The sequence below is a fragment of the Poromitra crassiceps genome (genome assembly GCF_964638095.1).
Source record: "Poromitra crassiceps genome assembly, chromosome: 10".
NCBI classification, from domain to species: Eukaryota; Metazoa; Chordata; class Actinopteri; order Beryciformes; family Melamphaidae; genus Poromitra; species Poromitra crassiceps.
The window spans coordinates 20486036-20502572 of NC_139631.1; the positions used below are offsets into that span (position 1 = coordinate 20486036).

At 44.7% G+C, this 16537-nt stretch overlaps 2 protein-coding genes across 3 annotated transcripts in view; one reads left to right on the forward strand and one right to left on the reverse strand.

Moving 5' to 3' along the window:
- Nucleotides 1–1321: 1321 nt before the first annotated feature.
- On the forward strand, nucleotides 1322–4775 carry rhbdd3 (rhomboid domain containing 3). The gene is made up of 5 exons (XM_083643823.1): nucleotides 1322–2013; nucleotides 2147–2530; nucleotides 3487–3613; nucleotides 3712–3975; nucleotides 4411–4775. Exons 1-5 carry the CDS (start codon nucleotides 1851–1853, stop codon nucleotides 4577–4579), a joined length of 1107 nt encoding a protein of 368 aa, XP_083499949.1. The 5' UTR covers nucleotides 1322–1850; the 3' UTR covers nucleotides 4580–4775.
- Nucleotides 4776–4893: 118 nt separating this feature from the next.
- The window catches only part of emid1 (EMI domain containing 1), a gene marked incomplete at its 5' end in the record, with an annotated part of 69557 nt that continues 57913 nt past the window's right edge, over nucleotides 4894–16537 (reverse strand). The window contains 8 exons of one of the 2 annotated variants that reach the window (XM_083643820.1): nucleotides 4894–6267; nucleotides 6814–6904; nucleotides 9723–9767; nucleotides 10002–10046; nucleotides 10209–10271; nucleotides 10415–10467; nucleotides 10898–10987; nucleotides 13384–13500. In XM_083643820.1, coding sequence (XP_083499946.1) covers nucleotides 6134–6267; nucleotides 6814–6904; nucleotides 9723–9767; nucleotides 10002–10046; nucleotides 10209–10271; nucleotides 10415–10467; nucleotides 10898–10987; nucleotides 13384–13500 — 638 coding nt within the window. In that variant the 3' untranslated portion in view covers nucleotides 4894–6133. Of the gene's footprint in view, nucleotides 6268–6813; nucleotides 6905–7079; nucleotides 7165–9722; nucleotides 9768–10001; nucleotides 10047–10208; nucleotides 10272–10414; nucleotides 10468–10897; nucleotides 10988–13383; nucleotides 13501–16537 lie in introns of both variants that reach the window. The other variant, XM_083643821.1, reaches the window with a different exon arrangement.

Here is a 16537-nt window from a genome sequence, read left to right on the forward strand (position 1 = left end):
AAATAAATTAGTGGCGCAAGCAGATTTAAGGTAATTTACATAAAGTATGAAAAACAAAGGGCCAAGCACACTGCCTTGGGGAACCCCACATGTAGTGACCTTTGGCTCTGAGAGTGTTCCACCTACATCAACCATTTGCATTCTACCCGTTAGGTAGGACCTCACCCAGCTAATAGCATTGCTGTCAAAACTAGCTTCATCAGCAGCAGTATACCATGGTCAACAACGGTACCAAATGCTTTTTGTAAGTCAAGTAAAACCATTCCACAGACTTTACCCCCATCCACTTCCTTTCTAGTGAGATTGGTTACGTAAAGTAAACAGGTGTCTATGGAGTGCCTCTTCCTGAAACCTGACTGCAGTTAATAAATTATGTTATGGCTTGAGAGGTAGCTGTCAATTTGTTCATGGATAATATTTTCAATGACCTTAGAGAGAACACACAAGATGGAGACTGGACGATAGTTCCCATGGTCGAGTTTGCTCCCCTTTTTGTACAGCGGCATCACTCTAGCCCTTTTAAGGTCATTGGGAAAAACTCCACTCCTAATTGAAAGGTTCACTATGTGGGTTAAACATGGAGCTATGACTTCAGCAGCATCCCGCAAAAAACGAGCAGGTATACCATCCGGACCCGTTGCTTTGGAGTTGTTCAATTCAGTGAATTTTTGTACAATACAAGATTCAGAAATTTCTGAAAGAGTAAATGCATCTTCATTAACCCCCTTGTCAGCATAAAACTTCTGTACATGAGTTTGCCCAAAGGTGCCAGAGTGGCTAGGCAGATTATCTACGAGTTTACTAGCAATGGTTGTCAAATATGAATTTAAATCATTTGCCACTGCAGCCTTATCAGATGAAGCTTTGCCATTGATGTTGAGGCACAAATTTGTAGTTTTGGTATCAACCTAGCTCATTCAGAATCTTCTACAGTTTTTTTAGTTGTCTGTTTTCCATGATCTTGTCATTAAGGAAGGACTTCTTGGCTACCATAATCATCCTTTTTGTTTCATTTCTGACCTTCTTGTAATGTTCAAAACTGATCTTATATCTTGTTTTCCTGTATTCCGTATATAGTGAATTCCTCATCTTAATTTATTTTAAAATGTCATAATTTATCCATGGCTCTGTTCTATGTTTTATTCTAACCTTTTTTCTATGAGCCAGCTTGTCAATGTTCTGCATGGGAGCAATTTGGTAAGCTGATACAATTCAGTAGGTGGCGGTAATGAAACCGGATGCCAACCGCCATAAAACGCCAAAGAAGAAGAACCCAGACGTAAACAGGAAGTTACTGGATGCGTTTCCAAAAGAACCGATATATTTTATGCGAATTTACTTATTTAAACTCATTTGGTTACCCTGGTATAAAGGACTCCGAGTTATTTTTCGAATAGCAATCAAGTCAGCAAGTAACGTTACAATACAAAATGTAAATGTCCCACCTCGGTGAGGATTTGTCAGGGTGCTGTGATCATCTGGATGTAGCGTTAGCTAACCAAAGATGTAACATTTGGTTAGCAACAATTGAATTAGCGTTACTGTCATGTTTTGTTAACCAATCCCATACTACAAAGGGACAACCGTGCACTAGTCAGTATATAATTGGAGAGGTGTGTGTGCTTTGATCGCCACCAAAATTGCAATCGCGTGATGTCACTCTAGCAACTTTGATGTAATCAGTGATCTCACTAGAGCAATTGTGATGTAAACAGTGGTGTCATAAATCCTTCCTGGCTGAGGCTATAGTAGTGGTGGGAGTATCTGACAGGGACTACTAAAGTCTAACCTGAATTCTAGATGAGTTCGCCAACCAAGCTGCTGAAAGGACAACATTTCTATTAATAATAATGCTTGATCGTATATTCCCAGTATGGTTCTGGTTAGGGTCAAATCGCAGTGGTTTCTTCCTGGGAACAGCTTCACTGGAAACACTCATGCTGCTGGTGTATGCTGGCGGCATCCAAGCAAGTTTGAGCTTGGGCCCAGGTGGAGAATTCCCCAGATTCAGAGGTAAAAATGCAGCATTATAACCCAATTTCCTAGCTGTACATGCATATCTGTAACACCTCTTTGTCAGTCAGTTTGTTACAGAAGACATGAGTAACCAAAGGAAATAACACCTCTCTCTCTTTCTCTTTCTCAGATATGTTCCTTTATGCTTTCAGTCATGAGGAGGTGCCCTCTCTTCTCATCAATGCCGCTCTCCTGCTGCTAGTTGGGCCATGTCAGGAGCGTCGCTGGGGCACAGTGGCCTTCCTGGCCCTCTCCTTTCTGACCGTGGTCATATTACCTCCTCTGTACACCCTTGTCCTCTGTGTGGGCGGGGGCGAGGCCAGTCGGATCTGCGGTTACTCAGCCGTGCAGCTGGCTCTGCTCACAGCACAGTGTCGCCAGGTGACGCAGAGGAGGCTGCTGAGGTGTGTGCCTGTCTGGTTGCTGCCCTGGCTGTTTCTGCTGCTCAGTCTGTTGCTGCTGCCCGCTACGCCGGGCCTGCTACACTTCTGCGCCATATGCATTGGACACAACTGTATCCTTACTTGTCATCTTATGATTTTACGCAAAACAAAACAAACCTACTGTATATGAATGATGTGTTATTACCAGGCGTGACAGCGTTGGTTACATGCCGTGACAGTGTTATTACCACTACCAGCCAAAACAGTGTTGGCTGGTATTGTTTCCACCTTGTGAGTCTGTGTGTGTGTGTGTGTCATCATGGCAAATCATGTGGTCCTGGTCTGGAGACACCTATTGTAGCGGGAACTACCACAGAAGTCAGTGCTTCCCCTAGAAAAATCTTCAGGCCTGGAGGGATTTCGAAACGTACCCCGACCGCAACGGTGGGGGCCCTCGCTGTGGCGACGCTAAACTTTTAGCTGACCTGTTCGCATCTATGTTCGCAATGGCATCCCAAGTATCATCATTTTATTATGTGATGCGATGTGAACAGTTGTATTATGGGATGTGCGTTTCCCAGGCAACGTTTTGGAACAGCGCTGCACGCTGGCGCAATGCTCCCAAAAGCAAAATGCTTGTTTTGAATGATTTGGCATCTTCTATTACTGTCAACACCAGTAGTAATAGTATGCCATAGGTTTATTGAGATTTTGGGGAGAGCAGGGGGAAGGGAATGTTTTTTTTTTTCTGGCCTGGCGGCCGGGGCCGGGCCCGCCAGGCCTGTAGAATGGTAGGGGAAACACTGGAAGTGGTTTTGAGTATTTTGCCAGTCGTTTATGTCTGTCTGTGGACAGATTTTGCGGACGATGGTCACGAAACTTTCACACCAGGAACTGTTGTTTTTAGGCTACTTCTATGCCCATATAGTGTGTCAGTGTGATTTGTTGCCCAGAAATCGATCCAGTGTGCCCCCCCCCCCCCCCCCCCCCCAAAAGAAAGGCTGAAATGAAACCTAAGCCGTTGTCAATGATACTGTGATGCTTTCCTCAGTCTCTCTCTCTTTATGTTACTTAATATATTTCAAAGATCATCTGTCCTTCATTGGAATATTGCAGGAACTGGAGCAGGCCAGAATCTTTGACTTCATTCCTGACTGGGTGTGTGTTCTCACGTCCACCAGATTCAGGTTGCCCACCTACACTACCTCACAGAGGTGTGAACCATCTCATTCAAATCAATGCTCTCATTGAATATTTTCACTCACCATGACAATGGCAGATTTGGTCATTTCAACTTTATCTGGTGTTACAGATCTACTTCACTTTCTCACGCAATGTCTGCGGATCAGTCGGCTCCTCCCAGTAGGCCACTCATGAAGGATCCCCCTCTTTTGAATCAACACCCATGGGTGCAGCCAGTACCTACTTGGTTAATGGAAGAATCTGCTCCACTGTCTGAGGCAGATGTCCTGGAGGAGCAGATGTTAAGGGCTGGGATATTAGCCTCCTTACATGATGCTCCTGAAGACCCTGATGCAAAAGTGGAGGTGCCAAAGTCATCGGTTTCCTCTCTTCGGTTAGTATTCATCGTAATCACAGGTTTTTCTTTCATGTGATTCCCCTAAATACAGTTATATCAATTGTGTGCCGCGCAACCCTCCACATTATTATAATAGTGAGATGTGAAGTATTGCACAATTTATCAAAAGACATATGTTGTTCTTAGCACTGAGAAGGTTGTGTGTTCGAATCTCCACCCCAGTCTTTTCTGTGTGGAGTTTACATGTTGTCCCTGTGTTTGTGTGGGTTTCCTCCGAGTGCTCCGGTTTCCTCCCACAGTAAAGACATGCTGTGTTTGTGTAGTATCGCGATGTATGTAATCTAGTAAAATGTTGTGTTGTATGTATATGATGTATGTAACCTATGTTTGTGTGATGCTCTGTAAAGCCATTTGAGACATGCTTGTGATAAGGGTCTATAAACATAACATAACTGAACTGTTCTCTCTCAGACTCCAGCAGTTGGAGAAGATGGGATTCCCCACAGAGAAAGCTGTCGTGGCATTAGCAGCCTCCAAACAGCTGGATGGCGCCATCTCCCTGCTCATCGACGGCCGTGTTGGGGAGCAGGCTGTGGTCGTGTCGAAGGGGAAAAACCCTCTGCCTCCACAAAGGACCTGAGGCCACATCAGACCAGGACACAGTGATCAAGCAGACTGCAATAATGCTGTGATATGCTTGGGTTTTGCCGAGCTTAACCCATGTTAAATTTTCCCTGTGGGCTAACTGGAAATTATTTTTTGTTATCACAATTCTTGTAGAAAAAAGACAATTGTGAGCTTACTCAATCGATGCAAACTTCACTGTTCGGAAGACAGTTTGTGTAGCTGCAGATAACATGTACTGTATATCAGAGAGAGGGAATGTCTCATTTATTAAAGTTATAATAGTGTTTAATGAATACTATTATGATGAAATGAGGACAAGGTCACATGTTAAAAAAAACACTGAACATCTTTTTATTATACCAACCATCTAGACAGGATTATCTTTTTAACACAATAACACATTTGCAAGCAAAACCAACAGAAAAAAAACACTCAAAATATAAAATGAAGTTACACATATCAGCATATCAAAAAACTACAGTTGATCATTTTTAAATAGTTTACAACAAGTTTGATATAAGATGAAAAACCAATTATCAAGTCTTTTTATCAGGACAGTTTAACAAGTTTAAATTTACCAACACAGTAGTGGTAAAAAATATGTTCAAGTTACATCAACCATTTTGCTGTTTCCTCTGTGCTGTCTGCATGCTTGAGAGAGGTGTGTGTGTGTTTTAAGAGTTGACACTTATGAAAGAGATCTTGAAATGCAAAACCAAAGGATTAATAAATACATGAATTCTGAAACAGTAATTTAATCTATAACATGGATTATTTTTTGGTTGTTTACAGAATGAACCATCATTAACGACTTTCAATGGATATGCAACCAAACAAAATGCAATGCATTTTGTGCATTTTTGTTGTTGCACTGATCAATGTGAATTTAGCAAACAGATTCATCAGTGTTTATTTTAAGGAGGGGAGGGGGGTGGCAAAAACTTGAGATCACTGTTAGCAACATTTCAGTGAGTAGAGATGTCTTCATCTTTTAGTGCACTACATAACGTTGAGTTAAACAATATGATAGAAGTATAACAAAATTAATACTAGAAGAGGTTTGTTTGTGTAATTGTATCCTGCAAACTGTACATGCTCAGTATACTTAAATAATGGAATCTCTTCAGATTGCAGACACATTGTGAAAGCAAAACAAACTCTTTTCTCACATCTGATTCCTCTTTAATTGATTACTCTAAATGACCCTTATTGTCCAGAACTGTTTCCAGCTTAATGAGCACCACAGACGATTCTAAAATAGATTTTCCTTTTATCAAACATGAACCTCTTTATTTTCCTGAGGCTGCATTAAGTTATCTAGCCACAGAAATGGGATACAGAGGGAGCTGCTGGGCCTATGTGGAAATAAATGTTTGGTTATTGGGGGGGGGGGGGGGGGTCATACTGGTTCTGAGGTTCCCAGTGGAGGTGGGCATTCTGGAGTATCAGTGGAGTTTCCCTGAGGTGTCCCCCACCTTAAATCTGATGATACAGCCCAAAGAATGCCAGAGAGACCTAAAGGAGGGGGAGTCAACCCAGCCTGTGATCCTCAGGGTCAGCGGGGGGGCTACTTCCCTCGAACCTTGGTGTCCGAGGATACGGGAGAGGCAAGTCGATATGGAAGCACACCTGCTCGCTTATCTCTGTAGAAACTAGGGGATGCTGTGCCAAACGGACCATCCCCAGACCCTAGATCAGGCTCTGTTGGAGAAAGACAGGAGTTGGAACCAGGCCTCCCTATCCATCAATGCGCGTGCACACATTTCCCCCAGTCCTAACAACTCTGCTTTGATGAAGCCAACAACTCGCAGTTAGCATTGAGTAGGATTGGACACCAGCTGCCCAGTCGTTTCATGCACATTACCAACTAATTAGTCACAAAGCTCAAGGGATTTCCTTCTTCATCGCTAGACCTCACTGTAAAGGAAGTGTACATCGCTAGACTAACAATTATATTACATGCATTGGTACACATAAACCCACGAAGCACATGATTACTATTCAAAAGATTCAGGTAGAATCGGTGTCACCATCATTAAGATTGTCACATTCAATGAAATTTTACAATACATTTCCACAAAACATCTTATGAGAGGCTACATCAATGTTCAGCAGTTAAGTAACACAATGATACATTTCACATGTTTCTCACACTGTGGGCCTACAGTGTACTGGTCCACACAGAGAGGGCAGTGTGGGTGTTTGCAGAGGGCCAGTAGAGCGGTGGGTGAGGATGTCTGTCATTACCTGGCCAGATGATCGCCTCCAACAGCGTCACCCTGCGAGCCAGAAGCTCAAGGTCTGCCTGCAAGTCGTGGAACATCTGCAAGCTAATGTCCTATCAGAGAGCAGTGACAAGGGCACCGTGTGAGGGGGTGGAAACAGCGGCCCGAGTCCTGGGGCTGCTCGCGACTGTACGCACTCCCCGTCCCAGGAGCCAAGTGTGACGGGGGTGCGAGCCCCCACCTTTGACCCCTGCCTAAAGCTGACCCTGCCTCCAGCCTCCTACTCACCATGAATACCGATCATAGTCTCGAGGATTAAAACCCTCTCGGCTAAGATCTTCAGCGCCTCTCTGATCTGATGTATTCCGTCCCCCTGTGAAGATAGATACAGCCGTCAAGGTAAGGAGCGCAAGCCAAAGAACTGCTCGCCAAGATGCAAGTCATTTTTTGTTTCTCTCTCAATTCATTACAGCAGTTAGAAGGTTAAAAACAGTCCATGTATCTGCCCAGCACTGGGTGATATTATCTCTTCCCTATATCTCTCTACCTCCCTCATTCTCTGGCCATGCTGCTACATCAAGCCAGTCTCTGCCATGCTGGGCTGAGCAGCAACAGCATGCACGTTACAGACCAGCCTCATAACACTGGAGGGCGCTGTCGCAGTGTTTACGTTTCAGCATGCCATCCAGCTCCCCAGCATTATTTCACTGGATGAAGCCAGTACGGTTTTGAAATCTCCATAGGCATTTGTTTATTTATTTTTTTGTTAAAAAATAAATAAATAGGAGAATGGTTTATCTGGTACTGGCTTTGTGAGTCATCCCTTCAAAATGAAAAAATAACAGAATTGAACAAGACAAGACAGACAGAAGCAGCCAAAAACATCACTGTTTCAAAATAAGGCATGCAAAGAATAGCTAGAGCTATTGGTGCCTGGGTGAGTGATGATTCCCACTATGAAATGCATTGATTAATATAACATAAACCCTATACTTTTGGAGAACAAAGGCAAGGGTTCACTGAGCATTACTAACTGAGTTATTATATATATATATATATATATATATATATATATATATATATATATATATACTAAGTTACTACTATTTATACTACCACTAATAATAATATTCAGAAAAAGCTACCTTGCCTTTGTTCTGTGTTAATGGCATCATTTCATTTTCATTCATTAGAAACATCCAATAGGTTGCTTTTACATCCAAAATAGAAATTGTAGGTGGTGCAGTACTTAAAGACGAAATCATGCAAGGATGCATTGTGGGATAAAAGAGGATAGCTGTATCCACTCCACTCACTTCAGAGCACACCACCCTCTAACCCAACAGTATCCACCACCAAAACATATGGAGTGATTTGGCATATATTTCACACATTTTCTTTGGTGTCCAATGAAGCTTTGTGACCAGTCGTACAGAACACGGATTAAATGTAAGACAGAGCACAGTGTTTTCTGAAATTTAGAAAACAAAATGATCAAAAGTGGCTTCTAAATTGATCACTCCACCATCTTTCATTCAGCCATCCAATATGCTGGTGAGTGGTGCTGTCAAAGGACTTACATTGTTGATTCTGTTTGTGTTTATATATGCCAAAGTCAGATGCTGAGAAGGTGACTGTGAAAGGTAGCCATGGGGACAGTAGCTTGCAGAGGGAGTCAGACAGCTTTAGGGTCAAGAGGACAGTGTCGTGACAAGGGACAGCAGTCCAGAGCACACCCCAAGGACCAAAACAACAACAACAAAACACACAACGTCACACATGTCAAAACACCAAATTAAATCACATTATGCTTATACAACAACAAAAAGACAAAATAAATAATAGATAAATAAATAAATAAATAAATGTACAAGAAATACTCCGGCGTGACGATCCATAGCTAAGAAGGTATGGACTTAATATACAAGTGCAAGAGATGCAGCTGAACATCAATTTGTGGCCAATCACAGCCATGTAAACACGGTGAGTTTAAAAAGATCATAACCATGACCTAAGCTGTAGGTCATGGTTAGATTGAATTGAAGTCACTGAATAGATTCATTGCAGTGCAAAGTGAACGTGTGATGAATAAAAATCTCTTACATTTAGCTTGCTCTTGCAAAATGAGAAAGAGGCGAAGGAAAAGTAGGGATTAGACACAGATAAATCTTTTAATGCTCAGCACAGGAATCTTAGAACTTCTTTGTCTTGTAACTAAAGCGGAAAACATACTTGTGCATCAGCCTCGACTTGGAGCCTTGCCGACGGCAGCTAGACCTATATACTAATGTAAGCTTGATTGGGGGGGGGGGTCGCAGGGCAGTTCCCAGCAAAATGAGTCAATTATGTGATTTCACTATGACTAGAAGTTAGCCGAAGGAGTGAATGTAGTGCATATACTTGGTAATAGCTTTCACTCTCCCCTGTTATCTCCCCATCTATATTATATTATACTTGTGCTGCGTCGAGTCACATTTTCGAGCAGCTGCATGCCAGCTTGCCGGCCGCGGCACACCCCTCGGCGCATTTGGCGAGGGCTTTAACGCACAACCATGTAAAGGTTTAAGAGCTGGGGTCCGGTTGCACAAAATATTTTGAGTTAAGATTGACCTTAAATTCCGAATTAAGGTTTCCATAAAATAAAATCTGTGTCACAAAACACCCTTAAGTCTTCTCCTTAAGGTTAAACATTTGAAGGAAAACTTAAGGGCAATACTTGAGGTTGTTTTGTGCAACCAATTTTATTTGATGGAAACCTTAGCTCAGACTCAAAGGAAAATCTTAACTCAAGGTGTTTTGTGCAACCGGCCCCAGGCCCTGTGCCACCCAATGAGGGCATAAGCTACATATCCAGATACACCCCCCCCCCCCCCCCCACACACACACACACACACACACCCACCACCACCACCACCACAACCACGTTCTTACCGGCAAGCCCTTCTCTCCTGGCTCTCCCTTGGGACCTGCTGTTCCCTGTGGAAGAATATTAACAACAACAACATTGGACACCCATTTCTTAACATCCAGAAAAACAGTGCAGCAGCAACCATGGCCCATTCTTTCCGAGGCTGTGGTGTCGCTGGTTAGTGTAGTTTGTGGTGTCGCTGGTTAGTGTAGTTTACAGTAATTTAACCAGCTGTGACATGTGTTGATGTTTCCCTCCATACACTCGTTTATTCTGGCCATATTCCTCAGGAGGTGGCTTACCGACTCGCCTCTGAAGCCCCTCTCTCCTGGATAGCCTAAAGGACCCTGAAAAGCCAGAGGGAGGTTATATAGAGGTTATATAGAGGTTTGATGTGGGGGTTTATAATAGAGGTTTGATATATAGAGGTTATATAGAGGTTTGTTTAAGGAAGTGGACGAAATAAAAGAGAGTCGAATGGGAAATTGACCCTTGGATGGTGTACTCACTCTCTCCCCGCGTTCTCCCTTCGGTCCCAGAGGCCCGTGCGTTCCAGGGGTTCCAGGTCTCCCCTACATTGAGTCAGAAGAGACACTCAAATTGACAAAGAGAAACACTGTATGATCAAGATGTGCAACAAATGCTGATGTGTATTTTTTTTAAGTCAGCATGTTACTGCCATCTACTACCTGTAGCATAGTGTGAGAGAGCTTACGTTCTGTCCTGATGGGCCAGGAGGTCCGACTGGGCCTTTGGGACCTGGGGGACCTGTGCATTACATAAAAGGATTGATATGAATGCCAAGCTGAAAAGGTTGTCTTTTGCTTATAGACTTAGTGCCACCATAAACAACTGTCATATGACCTTGCAGTGGTTTTGATGTCTGATGAAGAGCGCTGTGCTCGAAAAGTCACATGTAGGCTGTAGCTACAGTGGGTGTTATTTATACACATTTGGGAGCGGCTTTCAGTGCGTGGATTTGACTTTTGTTTGATGCTTTGTACTCTGTCCCCTGGTTAAGATAGAGATGCGTGTTTTTACTCTGCACTCTTGCATACAAAGCCATGGAAGCCATATGCAGTATTAGTATGTTTGTGTTTTAAAAACATTTTAAATATTAGTATCTTTGATGTATAGATTGATGGATGGATGGATGGATGGATGGATGTGACTCCACTGGACAGAGAGCAGCACTCACCGATTGGCCCTGCCGGACCCTGAGGTCCTGGAATAGGCAAACCTCGTGAGTCGTGAAACGTGTTGGAGAACAACAGGTCTTTTCCCTGTCCTGGAGGTAAAAATGAAATGCCAACATATTTAATAAGATGCAGATGTTAGTCATTTGGCCTAGGATAGTGAAATAATTAACTGGGGGGGGGGGGCTATCATTTGCCATCATTCCCATTGTTATTGCAGGTTTGTGCTGTAAGTGTGCAGTTGAGAAGAATTGAAAAATGTTGCACATTACTGACAAAGAACCTCCAGGGGGCAGTGTTTTCTAACAAATACCCATTCAGCAGCACAGGAGCAAACAATCCCAGTAAAATCTTCACTATGAAACTGTCCAAAAAAACTTGGTATTTAAAAATCATTGGCATTATGGAAGAGGATGGTGCACACAGGATCTTTGTATCATGGGGTTTTGCTGAAAGTACTGTCATTAAACCAGTGTTTTGCATTTATTAAAAAGTTATGCAAGATTGTAAAAAAAAACATGACAGGACACTGATGGGGCAACTACAAGCTCATCTAGTGGACAGAGGGGCGTGATGAGAAGAGAAGTGTGTGGCCTTCACACACTGACAGCGAACAGCGTTTCAGTCACAGCACTGAGCCTCAGGAGGACAGACTCCCAGCGAGGGGAGGGGAGGGGAGGAGAGGGCGGCTGTCGGCCAGAAACATCTTCCAGCTGCCAGACTGTCCCAGATCAGGACCAGTGACATCCAAACCAGACCCTCTCTCAACACACTCTCTTTAATCTCATACAAATGGGAGTCCAGGGCCTAGCGTGTCTATTTGAGGTGTCCGTGATACGAAGATGTTTGAGAACGTCTTGCATTCGAGGATATTCAAAGGCTGAAACCAGATTCTAATGCTAACAGGCCTCTGGGTTGTCCTAAACCTCACTACCTGGGGTTAGAGAGCAAGTCCTATTTTGCAGGAGGGAATTCCAACCTTCTGATGCAGACGTAAAAGGGAAATAAAGGCAGTGTTTTGAGAAGGAAGCTCAGCGCAGAAGCCCTGCATGCCCTACTGTTACTTTGATGTGAAATAAATGGCTCACAGACTCCGAATGCATCGCTGCCAACCTCAATTCACCCACAGCTTTCTCCACATGTGAACCTACAACTCACAAGTCTGTGGGCTTTATTTTTACCGCCTTATCCACATACCAACGCTGCCTATGCTTTGACCTTGAAAGAGCTGGTGCAAGCCCCCTGTCTCTCACACTCCCCCTCAGCTGTCTGAGCTGCCTACATCTGGAAGCTGTTGAGTGACATCAGTGGTGGACAGGTTCTTCTTATCCCAGCATGTGGCGTTCACGTCTATCACAGACTCAGACCCTCTCTACCTCCACGGACTGATCTTTACCTCTGCCAAGGAGCTTATGTTTTCGCTGCCGTTTTGTTTGTGTTTGTTTGTTTGTTAGCAGGATTACGGAAAAACTACTGGGCCGATTTTCATGAAACTTGGTGGAAGGGTGTAGCAGGGGCCAAGGAAGAACCTGGTAAATTTAGGCGTGGATCCAATCTGGGGCGGGGCAAGGAAGGGGGCAGGGCTAGGGAAAATGGGCTGTAACTGGGATAGGAAGGTCGTAGAGTCGGGATTCGAGGGGTGGGTAGAGGGAGTGGTCAGGAAAGGGGGCAGGGCCAGGGAAAATGTGCTTAACTAGGGATAGGAAGGTCGTAGGTTTCGAGGGGTGGTTAGAGGGAGTGGCTAGGTGTATCTGGGTGGTGGGAGGTGGGAGGTCAGGGTCAGCGTTCTGATCCGACTCAGAAAATGTGCATCTCATAGCAGACGGGAGTATTGGCCTTGGCAGAGGTCTGCACTCTCCGAGTGCACTTCTAGTTGATTCTGTCCTAGTTGATGGGTAGAGAGCAGAGAGTGACAACACAAGATCTACAACTTGCCCTTTACCCTTTTCTCTCCTCTGATGTTCTCTTTTGGCTCAATCCACCTGAAACTTGCATTTAACAATTTGAAGAGCTCACATTTAGCACAGGAGAACATATCTGCGAACCCTCTCAACATACATACATATCATTTACTAAACTATTGTACATGCAGGTGCTGTTCGACTAGTGTTGGACTCATGGCAAATTGATTCTGTTTGGACTGAGGTCACTTCCTCTGGCTTGGCCCAGAAGGAGACCATCTAATGTGAGGACGAGGGGTTGGGGGTGGTTGTCTGACAGGGATGGACTATCCATCTGGAGTTTCACCTTTGGGACAGTTCCAAGTCCATAATATAGGGGTGTGAAAATTCATGAGCTGCACCAGAATGGTCGTCCACTTTTATACAAACCCAGAGAATGGAAAATGTAACAATATCGAAATGAAAAACTATAGCAATTAAGACCAGGAAATACAATAATAAATACAGAGGCTATTCTGAATGATTTGTGTGGACTTTATGTGATGTGATGATTGTATGGAGTGTGATAGCAGCTGTCCAGGTCTTACTATGGTCTGGCTCTGGGATGCGGGCACTGGCTGGCGCTGGGGGGCCGGGAGGCCCTGGAGGTCCAGGAATACCTGTTAGACCCCGATCCCCTGGAAGTCCCGATGGACCACGGGGTCCTGGGAGGAGAGACATCAAACATCATTACAGTGACAGACAGCACAGGGAAGGCTGTTATCCTAAGCACAAGGGAAACAATTCAAGAGCAAAAATCAACAATGCAAAAATTGTGGGACGACTCCTTTTTTTGGTGTGCTGTAAGATTTTATTAAAATCATTAATCATGTCACTCATCATAATCATCTATCACTGTAGATCGAGGAGAACCATTAAGGCCCTCACATCTGTGTTTTTGGGGAGTTTAGAGAGGTGCGATGTGAGTATTTCAAACTCTTTGTGTTGGAGAGGCTGTGCAGGTTAGCCATGACAAACATCCAAGACTGTTGGTGGTGTGATGAGTAGAGGGACAGAGACTGTAGAGGGGAAAGGACAGTGTTGCATGTTGTATCATGGGTCTGGCAATGTGTGTGTGTGTGTGTGTGTGTGTGTGTGTGTGTGTGTGTGTGTGTGTGTGTGTGTGTGTGTGTGTGTGTGTGTGTGTGTGTGTGCGTGCGTGCGTGCGTGCGTGCGTGCGTGCGTGTGTGTGTGTGTGTGTGTGTGAACCGGGATACTGTATTTCCTTGTAATGAACAGGAAGAGGGCTCTTAATGGCCCGGTGCAGGGAGCACATAGAGGGACATGGGAAAACTCAAATAAACACCATTAAACTCTGCAGAGCATTACTGGCACTGCATAGTAAATTAAACGCTGCATGCATACACACCACTTGCTTGTGTGTGTGTGTGTGTGTGTGTGTGTGTGTGTGTGTGTCAGTAACGGCGGATATCTGGTCCAGATGAGCCTGTGAGTGAAAGTGTTCCTGCACGCCCCCCCCCCCCCCCCCCCCCACACACACACACACACACACACCCCAGCCCTTCATCCCACAGCCATTTTTCCTGACATTGTAAAAAGGCAAAGAAAGAACAAATGAAATGCAGACATCTGGGTAGTGTAGAGGTAGAGGGGAACTGGGGGGAGTAGCATGATCCTCCCACGTGCTATGTCCTGCCGGTGATACTCCTCGCTGTCAGGTGAAAAGAAGCGACTGGTGACTGCACATGTATCGGAGGAAGTATGTGCTAGTCTACGGCTCTCCCCAGATCGGCAGAGGGGGTGGAGCAACGACCAGGACAGCAGGGGGAATTGGCCAAGTACAAGAAAAAGAAAGAAAGAAAGAAAAAAGAAAAAGAAAGAAAGAAAAAAGAAACAGAAAGAAAAAGAAAAAATGAAATGCAGAGCGTCCCGGCGGCCCCAGCTGGGTCCATCCTGAAACCCAAACACACTGCCTCACCTCCCCGCCACAGCTTCACCTCCCCGCCACAGCACAGCTATAGATCTGACCTCATTGTTTTCTCTCTCCTGAGGTAATGCTCTGCTCGGCTCACTTTTACTCCTCCCTCGCCTCCCCTCCCCTCCCCTCTCACCCTCCGACAGACCCATGCTCTCCACCTTTCTCCACCCTCCTCCACCTTTTTCTGTTTACGTAGCACTCAGAAGAGCGATGCAACTGACAGTGACAGTCGCCGTATTACAATCACTGCCTGGCAAGCTGGGAACATGTTGGCGGAGTAGCGGGCCAGTGGTAATGTTGTTCCAGCTCTGATTGGATTTGACACCTCTGGTTCACTTTCACTTGGCCTTGGTAAACAGTGCAGCATGAGTGGCTGTGTTTTCGGTTGTGCTCGGTGCTTCGCCTACCCCTGGGAGAATGCAACCCACGGTCAGCGGCACAGATGGCTTGTAAGACTGGACCTTCGGAGTCTGTGTGGGCAAACACATTTCTAGTTTCCTGCAGAATAATGGGACCCCAGAGTTGCAGCATCAAAATGTAAATACTTACTCCCATCATGACTCATCATACTGAACTACTACACCTTTCCTAACTTCCTAACTTCTCCTGTTCTCCCGACCCTCACATAACCTCTGGCTACAAAACATGTTCTCCTACATTTTGCATGAGATTAGACGCATTCCAGTCCACTCCACACAAAACACAGCGCTGGTTGTGGGTGCTCCCCACAGTAAAGTGATGGGAAGTAATGGAGATAGGAAAAACAATAACATCACAGGCATATGGAAATCATAAGGAGCCAGGACTTGTGTATATATAGCTCATGTTCATTTCAGATTGAAGTCACATGGCGCTTCTTAGAAAGTGGGTTTGTAGTTTAACTTTTGCTCTAAATCCCGTCTTTAGCCAGCAGCAGGCAGAGAGCAGGGGGGTCATGTGTCCCCCTGCACCCCCCTCCATGATCCATAGCCCCCAGCTACAGCACATGTCACAAAGTTATATTGCCATTTATTTTATTATCATTCAAGTCACGGCTGCCTGTGGATTTACTTTTACCCCAACAGCTCGTTTATTATTTGTCCATAAGCAGTGACCTTTAAACACATACAGTGGAAGAGATTTATGCTTCAATTTCTGTTCTTAAATGTCTGCTTGGTCACCGTGAGTAACAGTGCGTGTTTGGAGCCAGGGGAGCTGTTATGTAGTGAGAAGACAAATACCTTTGCTGCCCGCTAAGAACCAGCATCAGGAAACTCCAAATTTAGTAACTTATGATTTAAAAAGCCGGCCAAGAAAGTGCCCAAATTATCACCGGTCAGACCGCAGGGGCCGCTGGCATGCTCGCCACGGCACTGACCACTCGACGACCACTGGATGGTCTGTGGAGCGGCCGAGTGGTTTGAGAGAAAGACAAACACTCTGGAACAGGATAGCATGGGTCAGTCTATTGTGGATATCTCATGGACTTTTCCAGTTGTTTCCACAGGTCTTTGGTAAATAGGAAGTGATTAAAGAGTCTTGTTCTACAGACAATGGGTTAAGTGGATAGGCAAGCATGCGGCTGCCCCTTCCCCATCTCTCTAAAAACACACACACACACACACACACACACACACACACACACACACACACACACACACACACACACACACACACGCACACAAATCTTTACGACAGGCTTATTGACAAACTGTGTCAACGTCTTGTTAGACAAGGTTAATTTGCTTCACACATCTCACAGTCATCTGTTAACAGGACACTGT

Bases quoted from the DNA above. Each gene is read 5' to 3' on its own strand.
- rhbdd3 (XM_083643823.1), top strand. From the start codon at position 1,851: ATGCTTGATCGTATATTCCCAGTATGGTTCTGGTTAGGGTCAAATCGC. The intron at 3,614-3,711 runs GTGTGAACCATC...CTGGTGTTACAG, and splicing joins ACCTACACTACCTCACAGAG to ATCTACTTCACTTTCTCACG. The intron at 3,976-4,410 runs GTTAGTATTCAT...GTTCTCTCTCAG, and splicing joins TCATCGGTTTCCTCTCTTCG to ACTCCAGCAGTTGGAGAAGA.